The sequence below is a fragment of the Sesamum indicum genome, linkage group LG9 (assembly GCF_026168435.1).
Source record: "Sesamum indicum cultivar Baizhima isolate 11 linkage group LG9, ASM2616843v1, whole genome shotgun sequence".
Taxonomy (NCBI): Eukaryota; Viridiplantae; Streptophyta; class Magnoliopsida; order Lamiales; family Pedaliaceae; genus Sesamum; species Sesamum indicum.
The window spans coordinates 4538441-4560415 of NC_142665.1; the positions used below are offsets into that span (position 1 = coordinate 4538441).

General features: G+C 35.9%; 3 protein-coding genes, 1 non-coding gene and 2 pseudogenes across 8 annotated transcripts; 3 read left to right on the forward strand and 3 right to left on the reverse strand.

Annotated features, from left to right (window-relative positions):
- Window positions 1-767: 767 nt before the first annotated feature.
- LOC105170855 (protein NLP2 pseudogene) lies at window positions 768-2945 on the forward strand (annotated as a pseudogene).
- A 412-nt stretch (window positions 2946-3357) lies between these two features.
- LOC105170606 (uncharacterized) lies at window positions 3358-7927 on the reverse strand. Of its 3 annotated transcripts, none has more exons than XM_011091437.3 (4): window positions 5164-7927; window positions 4384-4663; window positions 4006-4114; window positions 3358-3890 (listed from the first exon to the last, which is right to left on the reverse strand). In XM_011091437.3, exons 1-2 carry the CDS (start codon window positions 7644-7646, stop codon window positions 4537-4539), a joined length of 2610 nt encoding a protein of 869 aa, XP_011089739.2. In that variant the 5' UTR covers window positions 7647-7927; the 3' UTR covers window positions 3358-3890; window positions 4006-4114; window positions 4384-4536. The 3 variants fall into 3 exon arrangements, with proteins under 3 accessions (XP_011089739.2, XP_011089738.2, XP_020552644.2); XM_011091436.3 differs by having other exon boundaries at window positions 3358-3926; XM_020696985.2 differs by having other exon boundaries at window positions 3358-3926; window positions 4357-4663.
- A 1406-nt stretch (window positions 7928-9333) lies between these two features.
- On the reverse strand, window positions 9334-11136 carry LOC105170607 (putative polyamine transporter At3g13620). Its single transcript, XM_011091439.3, has one exon. It carries the CDS (start codon window positions 10986-10988, stop codon window positions 9582-9584), a length of 1407 nt encoding a protein of 468 aa, XP_011089741.1. The 5' UTR covers window positions 10989-11136; the 3' UTR covers window positions 9334-9581.
- Window positions 11137-14551: 3415 nt separating this feature from the next.
- Window positions 14552-14623, reverse strand: TRNAG-UCC (transfer RNA glycine (anticodon UCC)). Its single transcript has one exon. It is a non-coding gene; the product is annotated as a tRNA-Gly (tRNA).
- Window positions 14624-14700: 77 nt separating this feature from the next.
- Window positions 14701-19846, forward strand: LOC105170608 (TATA-box-binding protein 2). Of its 3 annotated transcripts, none has more exons than XM_011091441.3 (10): window positions 14701-14961; window positions 15441-15533; window positions 15734-15821; window positions 16335-16406; window positions 16613-16663; window positions 17425-17469; window positions 17615-17707; window positions 18941-19042; window positions 19140-19213; window positions 19544-19846. In XM_011091441.3, coding segments are annotated over exons 2-10 (606 nt in total). In that variant the 5' UTR covers window positions 14701-14961; window positions 15441-15453; the 3' UTR covers window positions 19545-19846. The 3 variants fall into 3 exon arrangements, with proteins under 3 accessions (XP_011089743.1, XP_088741355.1, XP_011089742.1); XM_088885229.1 differs by having other exon boundaries at window positions 14702-14925; window positions 15408-15533; XM_011091440.3 differs by having other exon boundaries at window positions 14703-14961; window positions 15408-15533.
- Window positions 19847-20584: 738 nt separating this feature from the next.
- On the forward strand, window positions 20585-21897 carry LOC148786830 (uncharacterized; annotated as a pseudogene).
- The last annotated feature ends 78 nt before the right edge of the window (window positions 21898-21975 follow it).

The following is a 21975-nucleotide window of genomic DNA, read 5'->3' on the forward strand; positions in this document are numbered from 1 at the left end:
GGCACATTATAACAAGGGCATATAGCGGGAGAGGCACTTTATAAGGCCTATTCATTTGTGGGGACTTCCACCTCAACCAAAGAAAGGAGGAGAACTCCAACAACATCCCCAAACTGTATAAAAAATTGGCAGAGGCAACAATGTCCGTATAGCTCATGTAAGATACACCAATGGCAATCAAAGTTGAGAATAAGATACCGACCCAGGGAGTATTGAACTGCTTTGATCTCGAAGCAAGCAGGGGAACGAGATAATCAGCTGTCTGATATACTAGACAAGGGGTGTTCTCAAGATATTTCTGATTAAAGATTCAGCAATCGACAACGAGCACTGCCATGGATGCCGGTCATCTAGTCCCTCTTCCATTGCTCTAAAGAGAATTTGTATGGTTTTGGAGTTTGATATGCCTTTTGCTTGTTCTGATTTTTGGACTGGAATTTGTTTTGAACTAGCTTTGTTTGGTTTCATTTTTAGACGGATCAACACATACTCAATGCATTTCCTCATACCTCTCTACCAAGAGACATAAATTTTTGTCTCCCAAAATATAATATCCAACATATAATTCTTATTTTAAATTATCTCTAATACAACAAAATACTCAAAAAATTGATCCAAACAATATGAAGTTTCTTTTTCTCTTGATTTACAACACAAGATCAACATACAAAAATATACAAGATCAATGGGAATACCATCTTATTCTTCTCTACAAACAAATATCACCAAGTCAAACATGGGAACATTACAAATCACAGCTTGCATGAGAAAATAATAAACATCAACTAGATAAACGTCAAGTTAGCCTGTTTGCAGCGTCGGACTTCCATTATTCGCCAGCTTTTTCAGAGCATGAGCAGCCCCAGCAGGACTCGGGACCTAAACCAAGTGATGATGTTACTGGAAATTTTTTCTTGGCTGGTGGGGATCTTCCTGTAGGTCCTAAAAGAAATCCTGAGAAGAGAAGGACAAAGATTGAGAAGACTATCAGCCTGCAAGTACTTGGAAGTATTTTGCAGGGAGCCTAAAAGATGCTGCCAAGAACATTGGAGGCATGGCAATACCTCACAGCACACATAATACGGTTGCTAAAAATGGAATTTTACTGATTTACAGCATTCTCAAAGAGCAGCATTCTTTTAGTTGACAGCGTATACCATAGGAACATCAATGCTTATCAATTATGATATTATTTGATATGGGTACTTTATTCTCTGGACAAATTGTTGTGTTTTGCTTTGGTCTTGATTTCTTACCGGATGCTCCTTACAATGTTGTTCCTTTTAATTGACGAGTCTGATGAACTTGTTTTCCTTAATATTCGTTATGGACATTAAACCCAGTCAGTGCAAATTGTGCTTTCTAGACTTGATTAAGCTTTTGAAATGAGACTTGATATGAAAATATGAATAGAAAATAAGCAAGTATTCTTCAGAGCTACTGGTGAAGTGATACATTAAAGAGAAGTACCTTAAAAGATCTACTTCTCCCAGTCCTTCCCCTCAGATTCCCACACTTGAATATCAGCTGCAATGTCATGATAAAAGCAACCTTTCCTAGTCAATTTGTTTACAAATAATAATATCTTTAATTAATTAGTTATTCACATTTAAGGCTAAATCTATTTTATCAGTTTTCATCAATCATTCATTATATTTTTTCTATTTTATTTAACTAAATAGATATAACAAAAATTTAAATTATGCACACACATCTTCGATAGCTAGTATATTTAATGTCTCGCATAGTATGCTTCAAATCTAATCCCAGCCCACTAGAGGTTTTTATAATCTATTGTATTCCTACTGCAGTGTGTCCGACTACCTTGAAAAGAATATGCAGGCAGCACGGAATAACTCGATGGCCTTCTAGAAAGATCAAGAAGGTTGGTCACTCATTGAGGAAGCTTCAACTTGTGATAGATTCAGTACAAGGTGCTGAGGGTTCTATTCAGCTCAGTTCTTTCTATAACAACTATCCGGAGCTTGTCTCTCCAGATGTACCAGGAAGCAGCCACTTACAAATGTCAGAGATGAATGATCAGCTGCAACAGGTGAATACCCAGCCTGTAGGCACCTTGGTAAGTCCCGTAACCACTGCTTCAAAATCACCTTCTTCCTCTGGCAGCCACAGTTCAAGTTCAAGTTACTGTTGTTCTACTGGGGTGAAGCAGTCATCTTTCCCTGTAACTGGATCCAGTAGTGGAGAAGCTTTATCAGCAGAACACACTGGAGAGATGCTAAAGAGAGCACGTAGTGATGCAGAATTGCATGACTTGGGCCAAGAGGAAACAAAGCTTTTAGTTCGATCATACAGCCATAAGATTTTCAGTAACCATGCTCCCAATGAGACTCCACAGGTGCCTAAAAATAGCAGCAAGGTATATGATGTGGGTATGTTTAGAGTAAAAGCTACTTTTGGGGAAGAAAAGATCCGTTTCAGTCTGCAACAACATTGGGGTTTCATAGACTTACAGCAAGAGGTCTTTAGGCGTTTTAACTTAGACACTAAAAGCAGTAGATTTGATCTAAAATATCTGGACGATGACTCAGAGTGGGTGCTTTTGACTTGTGATGATGATCTTGAAGAATGTATAGATATACACAGATCATCCAAGAACCGAACAATTAAACTGTCCCTCAATCAAGTCTATAATCCATGTCTCGGAAGCTCATTTGGTAGTAATGGCCCATATTAAAGGTGACTTTTACAACAAAATAAGTATGTTTCTTGTGTCTTGAAGTTGGATCACTTCAAAGGGATGACAAGCTGTTTTTGTTCCCTCCTTAACGGGTGTCAGAAAGTTCAAGACGTAGTAATGCTTGCTCAATGAGTGGTATGTTTACAGCCATCTGCCATATTTGCAGATCAGTTGAAGTGGGAAAGGTATTGTAGCGCTATCTTTTTTGGGTGCTAAGGTCAGATTTATTTTGGAGTGTTCTTCTCGTTGTATAATTATTTGTAGTAACGTCATTGACACATTTACGTACCATACTATGTACAAAGATTTCCATTAAGCATCTGTTTTTCAAGGCTCCACATGTGTTATCTTTCCATTTTATTCTTGCAAAGCATGATCACCATTCTCCCCTTCTCCTTGACTCATTGATGATGTTTATGGATAATTTGTAGCATATGCAGTCAAGTTATATCCTGAATCTGAAGCTCAGAGCAGAACAACTCCATCTTTTGGTAACAGCAGCTGGTGTTTGCTTAACTGATACCACAATACGATAAGCGCTTCTACGTGAAGGAAACTTTCGGCATTCAGGAAAAGAATAAAAAAAAAAAGAAGAAATAAAGAAATAAAGGAAAGAACAAAGTTGACAACAAAATTACACAGGAAAAATGTGAGGATTGAAAATAGGAAACAATTGAGACAGTTGCATTATGCCGAAAACGATGTTGATGCTGATGCTGTAGTCATGACATTTATTTGCTTTCTTGTACTCGCAAAGATGAAAAATAACTCCGGAAATTACAAAAAGGTGCCCTGTCTTCCTAGAAATTTCAAGCTAGGATAGATAACATGACTCCCTGGAAGAAAAAAGAAGAAATCATCAGCAGATTGCACAACTTGCTGGCCCTCTCCAATTGTCGTTTCTGCAGGCAATGATGGTCGTCAGCTGGTTACACTGCAGGATTTTGCCTTCAGTTTGCAACTATGTAAAAAATCACCGCCTAACATGGTCAACGCTCCCAAGTTTCCTTCAACTCCAGTCAACATTTCATTACTTGCCCCAGAAATACGTAGCTCTTTGGTATTTGTTGAGAAAGACGGCTATTTAATATGTGAGCTTGTCACAACCAAGGAAAATAGGAATGATAAAATTTAGCCTTCCACTCACAGCTACTGCTCCAAAGTTTCACTAGCAGCACTTAGCCTCAATCTGACAAAAACATAGAAACCTCACCTACGCATGAGGCTAATTTGGGCATGAGATTAGCATCACAAGAATGTTGTCTGCAGAATAAATACAAATAGATTCACTAGTGACACATTACCTCATTTGGTGAAGAATTTCATGTATAGTGCCACATGGTGCTAGTCTTTTGCATGTACTCCAGTTTCTATTAGTTCTGCATGCACTCCAGGTTCATGACCATGATGTAGCTGTGGCAGTCCAGAAAAAATTGCATCATGAGCACCAAGCTAAATATAGAAAAGGAAACAAAAAAGGAAAGATATGAAATATACAGAAGAATTATTGGAGAAGTATGCATAAATGTTGTATATGCATATAGGTCGATATACAAAGGAGACCGGGTCAGAGAAACCATGCTTTAGAATAAAAATGTCTTCCTTTTTTTTTTCCTTTCATTCTGGGGGGTGGGGGGGCAAGAATCAACACATACCCTGGGTGAATTAATTTGAGAACTTACTGTAAGGTGTCTTCTTTGTCCACACCTTAAGTTAGCTACAGTGAAAACATTTCCACAGCTGATGATAAGAGATATATGGTCATCATTTCTGAGCTTGATTGTTGACATTCAGCTGAATCCTATATAAGACCACACCTCGAGCACACAACACACTTAGATAGCAGCATCCAAGTCATCAAGAAAATCATTTTTCCTGGCTTGATAATATGACAAGTTTCCATGACCCCAGCCTTTCTGCACTCGCTTCAGAGTTTTCATGGCTATGGCACTCCCATCATCTCTATAAAGATTGAGCAGAGACATGATAAACAGCAGGTATAAAGCATCATATGATAACTAAAAATACCACCACCTATGGTATATAAAATTAGATTTGGAATAATTCCCAGCTCTAGAAGCCTTTACGTGAACAAATAGAACTAGGTTATTACTATGATAGCAAATTTTGAATTAATACAAATACCATAATAAAATCAATGTGCATCTGAAGATGTCTGAAAGACCTGAACAGCAGATCATGGGATAGATTCTAGCTATCAGATTGTGCATTAAATAACTTAACAGACAACAAAGTTGTTGATTCATATCTGGTAGCACTCGAAACTAAATGGCCAAAATTCTTTTTCTAACCAGTTAAAAATGTTGAACTCAGATATGAATACCAGTCAAAAACTACTTCATGAAAACAGTGACACCCCAAGAGCCAATTCACTAAATAAATAGGTATATCAGTGAGCAATAGAATGAGTAAAGAATTTCTTCAGCAAGTTGAATTCAAACCTGTGCAGAATGGTTTGCCAATCACTGCGGTCATCTTTATATTGTTTCACAGTAAACAGCTTGTCATCTCTATGAACCTTATTTTCCATCTCAGTATCTGAACCCATTGCCAGCATTCTTTCTGTCAGCTCGTTAACCTCATGTTTATTTCCCCTCTGCCCGAAATACTCAATCACAGGCATGAACAATGCAGGGTCAAATCTACAACCTCTCTGCATCATTTTCTTAAGAATATCATTTGCACATTCTAAATTCTCACCGACACAAAGTCTATCAATGAGATCTTTGTAATGAAAGCCATTCAAATCAAAACATCTGTCTAGTGCAGCTTCAAATAATTGCTTAGCTTCCAAGATTTCCCCTCCAGCAAGCAATTCATTGAACATCAAGGTATAAAGTACTTCCTTGTGACCACATATACTGACAGCGATTTCAAATACCTCCTGTGCTGGTCTGAACTCCCCAGTCCTGCAGAATGTTTTAATTAACAACTTGAAGGAATATATATTAGGTGTTATTCCTCTTTGCAGCATCTCATCTAAAAGAGTAGCTGCTTCTTCAGTTCTTTCTCCCTCACATACAGAATCAAGAACAATGTTGTAAGTGTCAACATTAGGAGAAATACCTCTTTCTTTCATCTCATCCATCAGGCCCAACATCTCGAATATTTGATTTGTAATACCTAATCCAAGTATCAACCAATTGTAAGTTTGTAAAGTCTTGTTGCAACCTTTTCTTTCCATGTCTTTCAGAACCTGAAATGCGGAAGATATCTTCCCCCTCTTACACAAGTTATATAGAAAAATATCATATACAGTTGAATCAGGATACAACTTTCTTCCCAACATCTCAATAAACTTCTTTTTAGCTTCCTCTAGCCGTCCATCCCTGCATAGTCCATTTATGATAGTCGAATACGTAATCAAGTCAGGCATGCACCTTTTCCTATTTCCATCCACTAGACCAATGTACAGGTTACCCAAGTTGCCAAGAGCAGCACTTCCATGAGTCCACATTTCATTCACAATTTCAACTGCTCTATCAACCTTCCCGGTTCTACATAAACCATCAATCACAATGTTGCAGCTCACAGTATCTAACCCATTGCCTCTTTCATTCATCTTTTGCATTAACCTCTCTGCTTCTTCTATTTTGCCTTCTCTCCACAAGTTGTGCAGCATTACATTGCAAGTGTAAGTATTTGGCAAACATCCAGACATGATCATCTCATTTAGAACTTTACTCACCTCAACACTCTTTCTTTGCTTGCAATGTCCTTGGAGCAGCGTGCTATAAGTGGCCACATCAGGGGAAATTCCACCAGATATCATCAAACTAACAACTCCCCTTGCATCTGCAACCATATCATTTTTACATAACCCATTAATTAAAATGTTATATGAGTATATATTTGGCCCCACTCCTTCATCAGCCATCTCTTTAAGTACTGTTTGAGCCTCCCAAATTTTCCCATTTCTGACTAAACCCAACAGCCATATGTTATAACTCTCCACACTTGAGAAAATAGCATCTCTTTTCATAGACTGAACTAAAGTGTGAGCTTCTTCCAACATCCCCTCCCTGCAAAATCCGTCCAACATTAAGTTATGTGTCACAACATTGGGCCTTGGTAAGCCCAACTCCTCATCCATTTGCATATCCCTAAATATCCTAGAGGCTTCCAAAATCTTCCCAGCTTTAGAAAGAGCAGAAATTCTAATGTTAAAGGTAACAACGTTTGGAGCGAGGCCATCCTCTTTCATCCTCTCCACCAACCTGTCAGCCTCATCATTGTTACCCTCCCTACAAAAACTCGCTACCAGAGTGTTGTATATTACTAGATTAGGGACAAGACCGATTCTCTTCATTAAATCCAGAAGCTCCAAACCTTTAGAAGCAAGCCCACATCTAGAATACCCACGTGCCAATATTCCGAAAGTGTACTCATTAGGCTCATAGCCTTTGTCGCGCATTCTATCAAATAAGTCCCGTGCATCTTCCAGCCGACCCGAATCGCACAGCGCACCGATCAAAAGATTGAGGGTATAAGTTTGGAGCTTTACCTTGGAAAAGATGAGATCTTTATAGAGCCAAGATACAAAATTGGGACAGTTTTCTTTAAGAGAAGTAAGAATCAGCAGATTGTACAAGATAATAGAGGGTGGGGAGGCGGGGAAATGGGTTCGAAGAGATTGAAAATGAGATATGGCCTTGTGAATATGGCCGGCCTTGGCTAGTGTATTAACAACGGAATACAAAAGATTATGCGGGGGCGTAGGAGAACGGAGAAGATGATGGTGGAGAGTGTCGATCTCAGATAACATTTGGGCGCGAATGAGAATAGGGAGGATGAGAGGGAGAGAATGTTGGAGGGAGGAGAAATCATTGTTTGTGATGAGAGTGCGCTTAAAGAGCAGCCATGCGAATTCGGGGTGGTTGCAGTTTTTCATGAGAGCTATGGCCAGGGATTTGGCTTGCTCCATAACTACTCAGCAGCTGAATGCTTCAATTTTGCAGGTACGCTCTAGATAGATAGACCAACTGATTGTGTATGAATATTGGTGTCTGTGTGTCCGGGACAACATCCTGGTTGAGGTATAAGTTCCTACAAATGAAAAGGCCTGAAGGAGTGTCTCTCAAGATGTTTGCCGTACTTACAATGTGCTTGATTCCATCCACCTTTTCTTGTGTTCACAATGGCTATGGCTATCAAGATCTAGTCTTTGATGGGTGGAATGATCATTGTTGACTGAATTATTTGATTTTTCTTTAACGAGCTTTTGCAAATCAAAAAGGAATGCTACATTCAAAAATAATTTGGACGATCATAATTTATAAATATATTTGAGTACGAAAATGTTAAAATAATATAAATCATGCCACATAATATAATATAAATACTAGTATTGATGTGGCTTTGAATTTTATCTATTTTTATGTATTTAGTATGAACATCATTCGAGTAGGTTAGTTTTTTTTTTCCTTTTTTAATAAGCTTAGTATAAAAAAAGTTTATGTGGGTTGATTTGGAGTTTCTATGATTGTATTTTCTATTTTGTCTTGTGTCGAAAAGTTTGATCATTCTCATTCTCAATCTCTTGAAATTAAGTGTAAATATTTTTTTTTTCTCTTTATCATTCTATTTTTTGTTTTCAGACATCTCCGCTCTGCTAAATATTGAATTTTTTATTTTTAAATATTTTTTTCTTTCATTATCTTTAGATAATGTATCAATAAGTAAAAAACAGATTAATCAAAATATTTTTGAAATTTGATTGTTAAAAATGAACTCCAACTCAAGATTTATAGATTTTGCTCTTTAAATGAATGGAGAAGATTAATTTTAATGGTGCGGCGAGAAGCTTCTAACTCCAAATACATTCCATGGAAAATCTTTTATTTGTATATGTAATAGAGTATTCAATGAAATATTAATTTTAAATAAATAATTTAAAGATGACTTATATCATGGAATTTCTAACTCGAATTAGACTCAATTGAATTAATTACATCTTGAGCGATATACTAAAAGAATAAATAGTTAATAACTTAATTTTATAACCAAATTAATAATATTTTTTTACGAAATATTTTTGTGTGGTTATTGTACTCATTTATTATTTAATTTTGAGTTTGTAAAATATAATAAAATTCAAACTATTTAATTCACTGGTTGTATTTTATTTTACTTTATTATAATTAAAAATATTTTATACGATTAAATTTTTTAATTAAACTTAAAATACAAAATTATTAAAAAGAACTAAATATACATAGATATAATATAAGGGCAATATTATTCAAAAATTTAATTTTATGGGGGTAAGTATTATATTTGTTAGTTTAAGAGAGCAAATATTACATTTGAAGGGGTAAAGTGTATTTTATCCTTTAAATAATTTAAAAACAAAAATAGTATAATCAAGAATAGAGTAATAAATATTTATTTTTTCGATTTTGTAATAAATATTTATTTTGAATATTGTCTTAATTATATCATAATTTAATAACATGGGAATGGGGGCGTGGCAGCCCAGCCAGCCGTTCACATGCCATCCCATCTTCCTTTGTCTTTTTAATGATTTATATCTCAACCTAACCAACCACTACATAATTAGTTGCCTCCAATAATATTAAAATTTAAAATATAGATTTGGTGATAATAAAATATGCAATAATATCTAAAATTAAAAATACACACCGAAAATAAAAAATTACAACAAAAAACAACATAAAAAATAAAAAATACTATTGTAAAAATTCCTACATAAAATAGTGTAAAATAACTAAACTACATAAAAATTGTTTAACTAATATGGTGAAAAAACAATAAAAATCAAAGCCACCTAATATTATTTAGGTTATGTTAATGTGGTATGATTTACTTTACATATTTTCCTACTCAAATATATTAAAATTCATTGGTCCTCCGAATTCCTCTTGAAATGTAAGAGCCCCTTTGATTTGCAAACTCTCATTAAGAAGAACCAACCAATTCCTCCAATAGTCATTAATCCACTCACCAAGTAAATGGTCTTGGTAGCTATGACCATTATGAATACAAGAAAGACCGACGGGACGAGGCACATTATAACAAGGGCATATAGCGGGAGAGGCACTTTATAAGGCCTATTCATTTGTGGGGACTTCCACCTCAACCAAAGAAAGGAGGAGAACTCCAACAACATCCCCAAACTGTATAAAAAATTGGCAGAGGCAACAATGTCCGTGTAGCTCATGTAAGATACACCAATGGCAATCAAAGTTGAGAACAAGATACCGACCCAGGGAGTATTGAACCGTTTTGATCTCGAAGCAAAAAACTTTGGTAAAAGGCCCAAGTCAGCCATTCCAAGAAGTTGATAACCACTGCTGCTTAGTTGAGCTTCAAAGAGACCAACGGCCGACAGAACTGCTCCAATTTCAATCCAAACTTTGAGCCATGTGCCGGATATGGTTCTTGCTGCATCGGCCATGAAGCCAGCCTCCCACTTACTCTGATCAACCACGACTGCACCAGTTACAGCCACAAGAGGGATTATGTATCCCAAACATGTGAGGATCACTGCAGAAAACAGGGCTAAAGGGAATGTTTTCCGTGGATTCTCAACTTCCCCTGCCATAGTACTAACATTATCCCAAAAATTGAGATTCCAAAAAAGAGTGTTGAAGAACAAAGTCCAATCTTTCTTCACGCCTTTCTGCCCTAAACTAATCCATCTGTGGGGATGAATTTGGGGTATGGCTATCAAAGACATTACGATGAACGGCGCCAGGGAGATAACCCCTAACGCCACCGCAACATACCCAACGATGGTTAAGCCAGTGATATTCAAGAGCGAGAGCAACACAGTGGAAATCAAGAGGGCTAATTGTCTAGGTAATCCAGATGCAAAAATTGGAAATATTCTCTTCAAATAATCAATACAAAGAGCAGGAAAAGCAGCTATGTTTATGACACCACTAAGGAACTTCCACGTACCCATGAGGGAACCGAAGAAAGGGCCGAATGCCCTGTCAGCCCATAACACGAATCCGCCGTTGCCGGGTAAGGCGGTGGAGAGCTCCGCGGTGATCAGGGCTTCCGGAATACTCCAGATGAAGGGGAAAATCAGGAACCCGAGAATGGCGAAGAGAGGGCCAGCGGCTTGGACGGCGGGTTCTTCGCCATAAGGACCGCCTGCTACTTCGAAATAGATCAAGAAGATGAGGGGAATGAGGGTTAGTTTCTTCTTGACAGCCGGAGTGGTGGCTGTGGTAACCAGGAGTTCTTGCTGCAGCGACGGCGGTGGTTGGGTTTCTTTGAAAAGGGTCGACGTTGTCATCGAGAGGTTGAAAACAATTGAGAGAATGTAGATCTGGGGAGAATCTTAGAAGTAAATTTTAGGGAATTTGATTGGTATGGAGACTGCAGATAGGATTGGAACTTCGGAACTAGAATTTATAGCGCTCATCTGCATGGGTAGGTGGGGGTGGGAACTTGGGAACTGGAATTTATAGATGCTCATCTGCATGGGTAGGTGGGGGTGGAAGGATTCTATCCTTTCTTGTGTTTTGCCAAAAAGAAGTTTTCTTTAGAGAAAATAACTAGAAGGGTATTTGGTAATTTTATAAATTTTCCATAATATCTTATAAAATATTCAAAAGTTTTGGTAATTAATTTTTGTATAAAAACAAGGATATAGGATCACAAAATAAGATACTAAAAGATTACAATTTTAATTTATTTATAAAAAAAAGTAATGCAATCATAACTAATTTTTAAAATTCCTCCATTATGATACAAAGTTAATATTAACAACATCTTATAAATCCCGTACTCTTATTTAATTTAATAATTTGGAATTTACTTTGAAATAAAATTTAATATTTTATAAGCTTAAAAAAAATCAAAATATTCTTTTATCTTGTTTTGTTTTATCAGTATACCACAATTATTCTGCTATTGTTAATAAGTTTAGATGTAATTGAAATAATTTTTGAATTTCTATTTGGATGTAGAGTAAAAATATAATGATAATTGATATAATATGTAAAACGTATTAAATAACAAAAAAATGTAATAAATTTTATTGATTATAATATTATATATATATATATATTTAGAATCTTGAAATATACATGTAGTATGGTAGGTCAACGACAAAATAATAACAATAATAAAAAATAATAATAATAACAATGATAGGATTATAGACCAATTGCAAAATTTAATTTATATGATTGGTGATTCAATCGGTGCCTCTTTTTATAAGGTATTATTATGAGATTTGTGATTTTATTATAAAAAGGCATACTGATAAGGAGATAAAGTTTTGGAACTTATAAGTTGCTTAAGCTCATTGTCTGCAACCGATGTGAAACGTTTGTCTATATTTATGATTATTATTATTAATGTTGTTGTTGTTGATGGTGATTGAAAAAAGAGTGAATTGCAATTTGCCTTTCGAACTATACTCGTTTTTATACTTTATCATCATTTATTTTTTAATTTACCATCCCAACTTTGCGAAATTTGTATTTTGCCATATATGATCATTTTTTTGGTGTTTTTTATGTCGAAAAAAAATCACATACTGATCATATGTAAAAAATATCACATTACATAACCTAAATATCACATGGCACTGCATTGATGCTTTTTCGATAAAAAAAATTAGTGAAAAAATAGTTATAAATAGTAAAGTGTAAAATTTCATAAAGTTGAGACGGTATAAGTTAACACGAAAAAAGAAAAAAAGAATTTAGATGCCAAAGTATAAAATAGTCATAGTTTGGATAGTAAAATATAATTAACCCTTGAAAAAAATAGAGTATAAATAATAACAACAATAATGATAAAAACTTATATATTTATATTGGAATATTTGTAACAGTTTTAAATATATTAATTAGGATTTTACAGTAACTAAAGTTTCATAGTTAGTTTAATTTCATATAATTGTTCGAACCTGTTGTGTTTAAGAAGATATACCAAACTTCAGAAGTATTAGATATAATATTTTAAATTACAGAAAATTTGCATATACTGACGCCAAATTTCAATATATATATATATATATATATAATTGTCCATTTATCAAAAAAATTACCAAATATTTATGGCTTTTATGCAAACTTACACGAAGCCCAGACATGTTTCCAAATAGATTAAGATCCCTCTTAAATAAACTAACTGATTCTATATCCGCTTTGCAGAACAACAAGAGGCCATCAGCAAATCCTAGGTGACCCAGTCGACTGCTTCCTCACCCTCGCCACCATAGCCGCAACGCCCCGACATAGATGATCGGGTGCTGGCACTCGAGTGCTACATCAGAAGCATCGATCCTAATTGGCCCGATAATCTAGCGCCCGAGTCTCTAGCTAATCCCACGACACCTGACGATGAACACACAACTGCTAGGCGGCAAGTCACTGTCCTTTTCCTGTCGCGACACAAGGAAGCAACGAGTGTCTTACTTCTACTAGCCAACAATCGATGACTACTACTACGGCCAAGGCCACCCAATGAAGCCACACCGCATCTGCATGGCCCACAATATCGTGCACTACTCCCTCCAACGGCGAATGGAGATCAATCGCCCGTTTACTGGAGTGGGTGGGTGGGTGCGGGGGGGGGGGGGGGTTAACGAGGGGGTGAGGAGGGATATGAAAAGAGAGAGTACGTGGTGTTGACTAGTCAATTGTGAACTATAGTTGCGGCTTTTTTCTCTATTGGAATTGAAATTTAATTAATTAATTAATTAGAATTTTAAGTTAGCTATTAAAATAATTGTATTAATTTTATTCAATTTGATCCAATTTATAAATTAAAAGAGAAATAAAAGGTTTGAATTCTTTAATTGAATTCTCGAGACGACCCTTTCCATATTCATAGGTAATCCCCTGCTTCTCATAGAATTTTCCAAGCAAACCACCAATCCACCCGGTCCTACCATAAATCAAGAACTTGAAGGCTGGTTTTTTTGGTCAGGGGCTGCTTATTAGCTCAAAGTTGGAAGATGATATATCTATACAATCATCACAAAATTAATTAATTTGTCCATTAATTTTGATAAAGCTATTAAACTTGCTAGGGTTTTAGTCACAATTATAATCATTTATACCATAGCCAGTCGCTAGTCCAGACTATCACATCAATGCATTGATGAACTTAACATTTATAGTGTTCCAAAATGTAGTGTATGATATGCACAATTTGTTCATTTTCTGTGATAGTTTTGATTTTCAATTATGGTTGTCTCTCAATTGTTCGTGTTGGGATCCTCTCGCTGCTTTGAGTGCTGCTGCACGTCTATTTAGGCCCTGTTATCCTCTAATTACTCCAGCTGGGCAAAATGGTCTGGCCAGTGCACTTGCGGTAGGCCTTGATTTTGGCCCTTGTAAGTCCCATCAGAGGAGAACAATCCATCCAAACTCCGAGCTGAGTTGCTTAGCTTCATCACTTCCAAGCCATTCAGGATAGCATTCTGTAAATTTCCACGGAGAAAAACTATTATTTGAGTTGCCGAACTAATAGGTCCGACGCACCAACCGAACTAAGAGGAATTTGAAAAATAAGATTCTGATCTCAGGTCAAAAAAGGACGTTAATCACCCCCACATCCCTGGATAAAAATTTATATTTACTTCTAATTGATTTATTACTGACGTATTTTTGTTAATATCAACAAATTCAACGAATTTTTACTGACAAAAATGACCTATTTATAGACAAAAATAAACTTGAAACGTAATAAATACTTAAAATTCCAAACATGTACCCTTCAGCCAACAATGATGCTTTCCTACCTAAACCACCCATGGCTTTATTCCGAGGTATAAGTAGAAATTTGGGGGTAGGTCTTAACTAAGATAACGTGAATGTGATAAAAATTGGCAGAGAATGCGTTTGCCGGGAGTCGAACCCGGGTCTATTGCTTGGAAGGCAATTATCCTAACCGTTGGACTACAAACGCCTGTTGTTGTCCCAACCTTTCCTTTTTGTATTTGTACAAATAAATCCATAGCTGTACACATCTTTATATCCTCTCTCTCTCTCTCTATCCCTCGCAGTTGGTCTTCTTTGTTCATATATATTCATCTTTCTCTCTCTAGAAATCCCTCGTCTCCTCCTCCTCCCCTCGACATATATATACACACACACGAAAATTTCATCCTCATACTATAAAAGACTCGATCTTTTGAATTTCTTACCGCTCTATTGTTGTTTTCCCCTCTCTTTTCTTAACGATTGTTGAACGGACACGAGGAGGATATTGTAAGCCCCAGATCCTTCGAATTCACTTGTGTGAAGGTCGGATCTCTGGATTGTTTGTTTAATTTTTGACGTCGATTCCCATTTCGCGTTGTTTTCCTACGTTGGAAACTCCAATCTTTTGTTTTGCTTTATGATTTTTGTTGTTTCTTGATTTTTGGGATTTTGAAGAGGGTTGGGGTTGGGGAATTGGGTGGTGCTTTCTGAGTGTGTTATGAAGATTGGTGATGAGCTCTTTTTGAAGAGGTTGAATTTTTGTCCATTTTACCAGGAGATCTGTTCCTAGGTTGATTGGGTCAATCTGATCTCTTTCCTCGTCTTACATTCTTTTTTTGTTTTTCTTGGGGTGGGGGTGGTGTTAAGAACTTAAGTGGAATTTTAAGAAGGCATGGCTAGGATTTGTGCTGATTAAGTTGAAGAAAGAATGTTATTCTTTTCTTTTTACACGTACATTTTAGTCATTCTTGTAATGGTATTCTGAACAGGTGGTAAATTTTGCTCAAAATTCGAAAGAGCAGGTAATTTTGTTTGATGGCAGATCCTCAAGGGTTGGAAGGGAGCCAACCAGTTGATCTCTCCAAGCATCCCTCGGGAATTGTTCCAACTCTCCAGTAAGATCATGTCCTCACTATTCTATCTATATTGCTTTTTGGGGAAATTTTGCTGCATTTATTTGCTCTTTTTTGTATTGTAAGTAGTTCACAGCTTGAGAACTTATATGTTTGAACAGAAGCTACAAGGATGGTATCTTCTTCTGTATTGCGTTTATACTGTGTAGATATTAATAGGCTCTGGTTTGATGTATATGCAGGAATATTGTGTCAACAGTCAATTTGGACTGCAAATTGGATCTTAAAGCTATAGCGCTGCAAGCTCGTAATGCTGAATACAATCCCAAGGTATCCTACTCCATAACTTCTCCCTATTCTAGGCGCTTTTATTCCTTCCTTGCTGTTGAAATTCTTGTTTTTGTTTCTTGTTCTTCTTTTTGTTATTGAATCAGATGCATAGGTCAAGTAAACTGGAATTTTGCTCCTTAGTAATTCTCAATATAAAATGTATCAGCACTTGTTGCCAATTTGATTGTGGAAAAAGGCTAGTTCTGTTATCGTTTCAATTTGTGCCTTTTGCGGTTTCTATTTTGCTTCTTTTGGAGTTTGAATGCTGTAGAACTTGCGTGTTTTGTTTTTCTTCTTTCTGCTTTTGTTTAGTGGTGGGCTAAGTTTTGCCTTTGGTTTTTTAGTACTAGTTTATCTATATCCAGTATAGCTTAAGCTGTTATGTAAATATATTAGCAAAAATAAGAGGACACAGTTTCTGAAAGTGATAGATCTATAGAATTTATGTTGGGCTATAAATTTTATTTTATGCCATGTATATTGGATATTTACCCTTTAATAATGTGATTTCAGCGTTTTGCTGCTGTGATTATGCGGATTAGAGAACCAAAAACAACCGCTCTAATTTTTGCATCTGGAAAGATGGTAAGTGCTAATTAGCTAGATTCTAGTGGTATTGCTGAGGCAATTTTTGGAGTACGGTCTTTAGATTTCTGTTTATATTTGGTTGATGCTCAGTGTTTGTACCTCTTTTCGTTCTTTATTAGTTTTTCCATCCCCTGAGAGGCGAATGGATGTTCAATGAGTTTTATTTCAGACAACGTAAGTTATTTTTTTCGTTGCTGCTTCAGGTTTGTACAGGAGCCAAGAGTGAACAACAGTCAAAATTGGCTGCTCGAAAGGTATAGCATAGGATAAGATGAGCATCCTTCCACCTTCGTAAACTGTTTATGGGGTTTTTTAAGATGATGAATTAACGATTCTTTCACAAGTGATTTCATTTTTTAGGGATAAAACACTCCTCTCCCCTTAGGTTTGGTGTAATTATACGCAGACCCTTGTAATTTGCAAAAATTACATATAGTATACCTAGGGTTTGCATTTGTCCTTAAGTGAAAATTCACTGAATTGGTTGATATTAACAAAAAAAATTTGAATGAAAATTGATTTTTATCCTTGATTGACTTATTACTTTATGGTAGGTCAAACGATTTGTTTTTTTGATTAAATTACTCTTGTAATGGTGAAGATATACCTTCTCACATGTATTAACGTGTGAAGAGGGTAATTTTGTTATAAAAAAAGTTATTTGACCTATAAAAAATTAGTAATAAATCAATCGGGGGTAAGTATGGATTTTTATTCATTCTTTTTTTATTTAATATCAGCAAATTCAGTGAATCTTGACTGACGGAGAGACTTATTTGTTACGCGGAAGCAAATCTTAGGAGTACGAGATGTAATTTTCCAAAGCACAGTGGGTCTATGTGTAGTTACACCAAATCTCGAGGGGGGGGGGGGTGTAATTATCCATTTTTTTACCTGGCTTTTGTCACTCAACTATGTTAGGTTCTATGACATCATCTAGGAATATAATGTATCTCATCTTAAGGTCTCTTTCTTTGTTTTCTCACTTTCCATGAATACTTGCAATTTTCTTCAGTATGCTAGAATCATTCAGAAGCTTGGTTTTCCAGCCAAGTTTAAGGTACTTATCCATATCCTATTGAACTTTTCTTTTACATTTTTTTCTTAGTTTTTCTTTTCAAAGTCGGCTCAGCTGGTTTTGTCCTTTTCCCTATATTGAGTTTTATGGTGCTAACTGTCATGCGTCTCTTTTGTACTACTTGTAGGATTTCAAGATTCAGAACATTGTTGGTTCTTGTGATGTAAAATTCCCCATTCGACTTGAAGGGCTTGCCTATGCTCATGGTGCCTTTTCAAGTGTGAGTAATTTGTTGACCTCTCTATACTTCATACAGTTTATCATCTTTGCTCCTCAATTGGAGTGAGATGAGATGTGGTTCTCTCCCTCAAGTAATTGGTGTTGGTATATGTAAAGCTGGGTGAGAATTTTTGCACTGTATTAACGCTAACGAAACAACCAAAAACTTGCAGCCAATTCTACTGAACTATTTACTATTATAACAATGCTTTTTTTGGTGAAAAAAATTTGATACTCTTTTAGAGTAATATTCCAAAAGAAATTGGTAAGATACAGGAGACAAAGACAATAACATAAAAGTTAATTATTATATGCTGGATTCTTGCCACATTGATTTTTATATTTAGTGGAGTAAAAAGGAACCAACTAAAGACAAAATCAAGACTGAAAACTCTGACCAGACTCCACGATTGATATAGTGTAAGGACACAGTCGGGACATAGCCGTATCAGAGTTACTTGACTGTCATTATGATTTCTTGTTCTTTGTTTTGAGAAAAACGTAACAGACATTGGGGTTGTGTGTTGGTTTTGGATGGATGATCCTACTTGAACCTCATCTAGTGTTTTTGTTTCTTACTAATTCCTAAATGCTACAAATAATCTATCTGATTATGCTGAAGTTGATTGGTCTTGTTAAAATTGGAAATTTCTTGTGTTGAAGCCCACTGCTCTTCTCTAACATTCTGCTTAAGATTACCTTGGTTATTATAATGATTGGGTTTTGGTAGTGATGTGTATGCACTGATTTATTTGCAATGAAGAACCAATTTTCTCATTTCAGAGGTGTTATTTCTGTGCCTAAAATGGAGTTCTGTTAAAAATCCTATTTGGAAACTTTATGAAAAAGATTCTAAAACCTGCTTTCCCATCTTTAGTGAAGGATGATTTAGATTTGCATAAATGAATAACATAGATGAAATCCACCATGACTTAGAAATGCCAATATTGAGATGCACAAGTTTGGCTTTAGTCACATGGTTGACCATTTCTTTCCTTGGATTTCATTGCAAGGTCATGGTACAACCAATTAAGCATTTTCATGTGTGTCAAACTGAATTTTGTTTTTCCTTAATAATTTCGGACCCTTAAAATAGTCGAATCTGCAAATTATTGCCTAATTGATGAATTACGTTGCATCAGTTAATTGTTATAGAGTCGAAATCTGGACATCATTATGTTGATATTCAGAAAGTACCTATATAATCTTTATTTGCAAATTTTTTTTGGTATAGTATGAGCCGGAACTCTTCCCTGGATTAATCTATCGGATGAAACAACCGAAGATTGTGCTGCTGATTTTTGTATCCGGAAAGATTGTTCTCACGGGTGCTAAGGTAGTGAAAGTTGTTTTTGTTTGTCCTATTGCTATGTTATACTCTATCCCTTTAATGTGCGCATACGATGTAATGCAATGCTTTTCAACCTTTTCAGGTCAGAGATGAGACATATACTGCCTTTGAGAATATATACCCAGTTCTCACTGAATTTCGTAAAGTTCAGCAATGGTATGGGAAAGGGGGGTTTTGTTGCATTGCATATCACTATTGAAAAATTTGTTTTTTTGCATGTTACGTTGAGCTCAAGCGCATATGTTAAAATGCTCGTAAGCTGACTAATAAGCCTTCCTTTTACTATTTTAATATCTTAAAATTTTAATATAATTAAGGTTAGTGAAAAGATTATTTTCATAGACTTTAGAGCTCATGCATATAAGATTTTTGTCACTGATACAAAGCATTTGTCAGCAATTGGATCTTAGTACTCATCTGCTTTTAAAGAGATTTTACTTTCCAAATATTCTCTTTAATTTGTTACATGTTTCTATGTTGCCATAGATTTATAAGAAGTTGGGTATTGCCTAAAGGGCGACGAGGAGTTGAAGAGCACCGTCAACTGCCTGTGCTGGTTCGAGTTTACATGTAAATTCTTGTAGTGATTAGATTATCTATAAGTTAAACTATGGTAGTTAGATTGAAGTGAGTGATATTTTTCGCAGGGGATTTTGAACTGTATTTGTACCACAACACATAACAAAGTTGTTTTGAGAGATGGAGAGGCTAATAAACTATAGTGGTTTATAATTGCAAACTCAAAAACTATTTAAGCTTATGTTCATTAAAAAATGCATCTTCTCTTTTTGTGTTCTGTGTCAAAAAGTATTGGACATTTAGTCTTGATGAAATTTTGGTTGTGGAGAATGGCAGTGGATAAATGAAATGCAAGTAGCATTGGATTAGATGTGGTGTGTGAATGAGGAGGTATTTGTAATTATATTAAACTGTAGAGAAGGTGGTTGTAATTTATCTTAAAAAATGATATTTGTGATACATTACGTGAAGGTCTCTTGCCTGGACCCGCCTCTCTCTCTCTCTCTCAGTTAGTGTGTGTTTATGGCCGCATATATCGTATAAGATATGGATGAATGAAAATTCAATAAAGAAAACAAAACATTGATCGACTTTTCTGAGCTTCAAGTTCAATTAATGTTATCTCCGAATTCTTTCTTCTTCTTTTCTCTTTATCAAAAGCACTCTCTTGCAATCAAATGAATCATAATTTGCTTGTATCATTCTACGACCACATCTTTACTCTCAACTGGTCGTCATCCATTTGTTGTTGCCAATGGGAAGGTGTAGCTTGTCAAAACTGTGATGATCGGGTCACTCGTTTATCCTTACAGAGTGTAAATTGTTATCTTTTTCTGTAATATCACATGAGGTTAAATTGTATTAAACCTCTTTTTCATTCTTGAATCGTTTCAAAACTCTTGAGCAGAGTTTCAATCATTTTCCGGGTCTACTCCAATCACCCGAATCCTCAGGTATCTTCTTGCCCGTTTCCATCCGGACTTTGGACCTATCCAGCAATCTCTTTAATGGGTCCCTAGATCCTTCGGTTATTTTTTCTGCCTTAGAGTTCTTGAGCTGCATGTGAATGAATTGAGTGGTGGGCTGCCGATGGACCTTGGGTTGCTCTCCAATTTGGAGCAACTTCAGCTACACACCAATAGCCTCAATGGCAGTCTGCCTCCTTCATTGATGAACTGCACCAACTTGACAACTCTGCTCTTGAGAAACAATCTGTTTGGAGGACAACTTTTCCAGTCTTGATTTCTCTAAACTCCAGACATTACAAGCCATTGATTTAGGGAACAATAGCTTTGTGGGAAGAATTCTGGATAGCTTGTGCTTGTGCAGGTCAGTGACTGCTGTCTGGTTGGCGTTCAATAAACTAGTGGGCGAAATCCCACCTTGCAAGGCTTCACTAAGATCTTTAACGCACCTTTTGCTTGCGAATAATTACCTGTCTAATGTTGTTGGAGCTTTGAAGATTCCGAGGCACTCTGATAATTTAGCAGTTCTGCTCATAGAGAGCTGCTTCCACGGCGAGATGATTGATGATAAAGACTCGTGGCATCAAGGTAGCTTCCAGTATCTACAAATTCTGGCTATGGGAGGATCCAATCTCAAAGGCCAAATCCCTTCTTGGATTGCAAGATTGAGGAACCTCAAAGTCCTGAACCTCTCATGCAACGAAATTTCAGGACCAATTCCATCTTGGTTAGGAGATATGCCAAGCCTGTTTGACCTCTACCTCATGAAGGAACTTCTTGTCCGGAGATCTCCCACCTGAAATTGGCCGGTTGCCAGCTCTCATCCCGGATAACACCAGTTTAGACTTGGGTTACTTACCGCTGCCTTCCGTACTCGACAGTCAGACTGTCGCCTATCTAATGTGGCACGAGGACTTAAAGTCTGGAATAACAGTCTGAGTGGCAACATCCCGAAGAATTAGTATAATTAAGTACTAAGTAATGAGTTTCTTATAAGAGATAAAAATAGTGAAAATATCATAATCAAGTTTGGTAATTGAATTTATAAAAAAAATGAGAGTCAACTAATTAAAGTAAAAAACAAAATCTCTATTGAGATTAATTAATGCAAATATATTTTGATATATTTCATTTTAAGATAAAATAGATTTAGCATATGCAATTTTATGTTTTGCTTTTGAATGACTGGTATGATTTCCAAATTAATTCAAAAGATAATGTTTATTACAACCATTTGAAAAATGAGAAACGAGGAACGTAACATAAGACGATGAATAAATATGAGCAACGAATAAAAATATTTGGTCGGTGAAATAAAAGTACAAAAAGTAGATAAGAAAAGAAAAATTTGCATTCTGCTTGAAAGAATAAATGGAGGAATAGTAAAACACGACTTCAAATGCCTCGGCACTCAAATTTTATTTCCGAGACAGT

What these genes read in the sequence shown, in the direction of transcription:
- LOC105170606 (XM_011091437.3), bottom strand. Translation starts at nt 7,646, where the DNA reads ATGGAGCAAGCCAAATCCCTGGCCATAGCTCTCATGAAAAACTGCAAC. An exon ending in TGGCAAACCATTCTGCACAG is followed by an intron (nt 4,664 to 5,163) that starts GTTTGAATTCAA and finishes CAATCTTTATAG; the next exon opens with AGATGATGGGAGTGCCATAG.
- LOC105170607 (XM_011091439.3), bottom strand. Translation starts at nt 10,988, where the DNA reads ATGACAACGTCGACCCTTTTCAAAGAAACCCAACCACCGCCGTCGCTG.
- LOC105170608 (XM_011091441.3), top strand. Translation starts at nt 15,454, where the DNA reads ATGGCAGATCCTCAAGGGTTGGAAGGGAGCCAACCAGTTGATCTCTCC. An exon ending in ATGCTGAATACAATCCCAAG is followed by an intron (nt 15,822 to 16,334) that starts GTATCCTACTCC and finishes ATGTGATTTCAG; the next exon opens with CGTTTTGCTGCTGTGATTAT. An exon ending in GTTTTCCAGCCAAGTTTAAG is followed by an intron (nt 17,470 to 17,614) that starts GTACTTATCCAT and finishes TACTACTTGTAG; the next exon opens with GATTTCAAGATTCAGAACAT.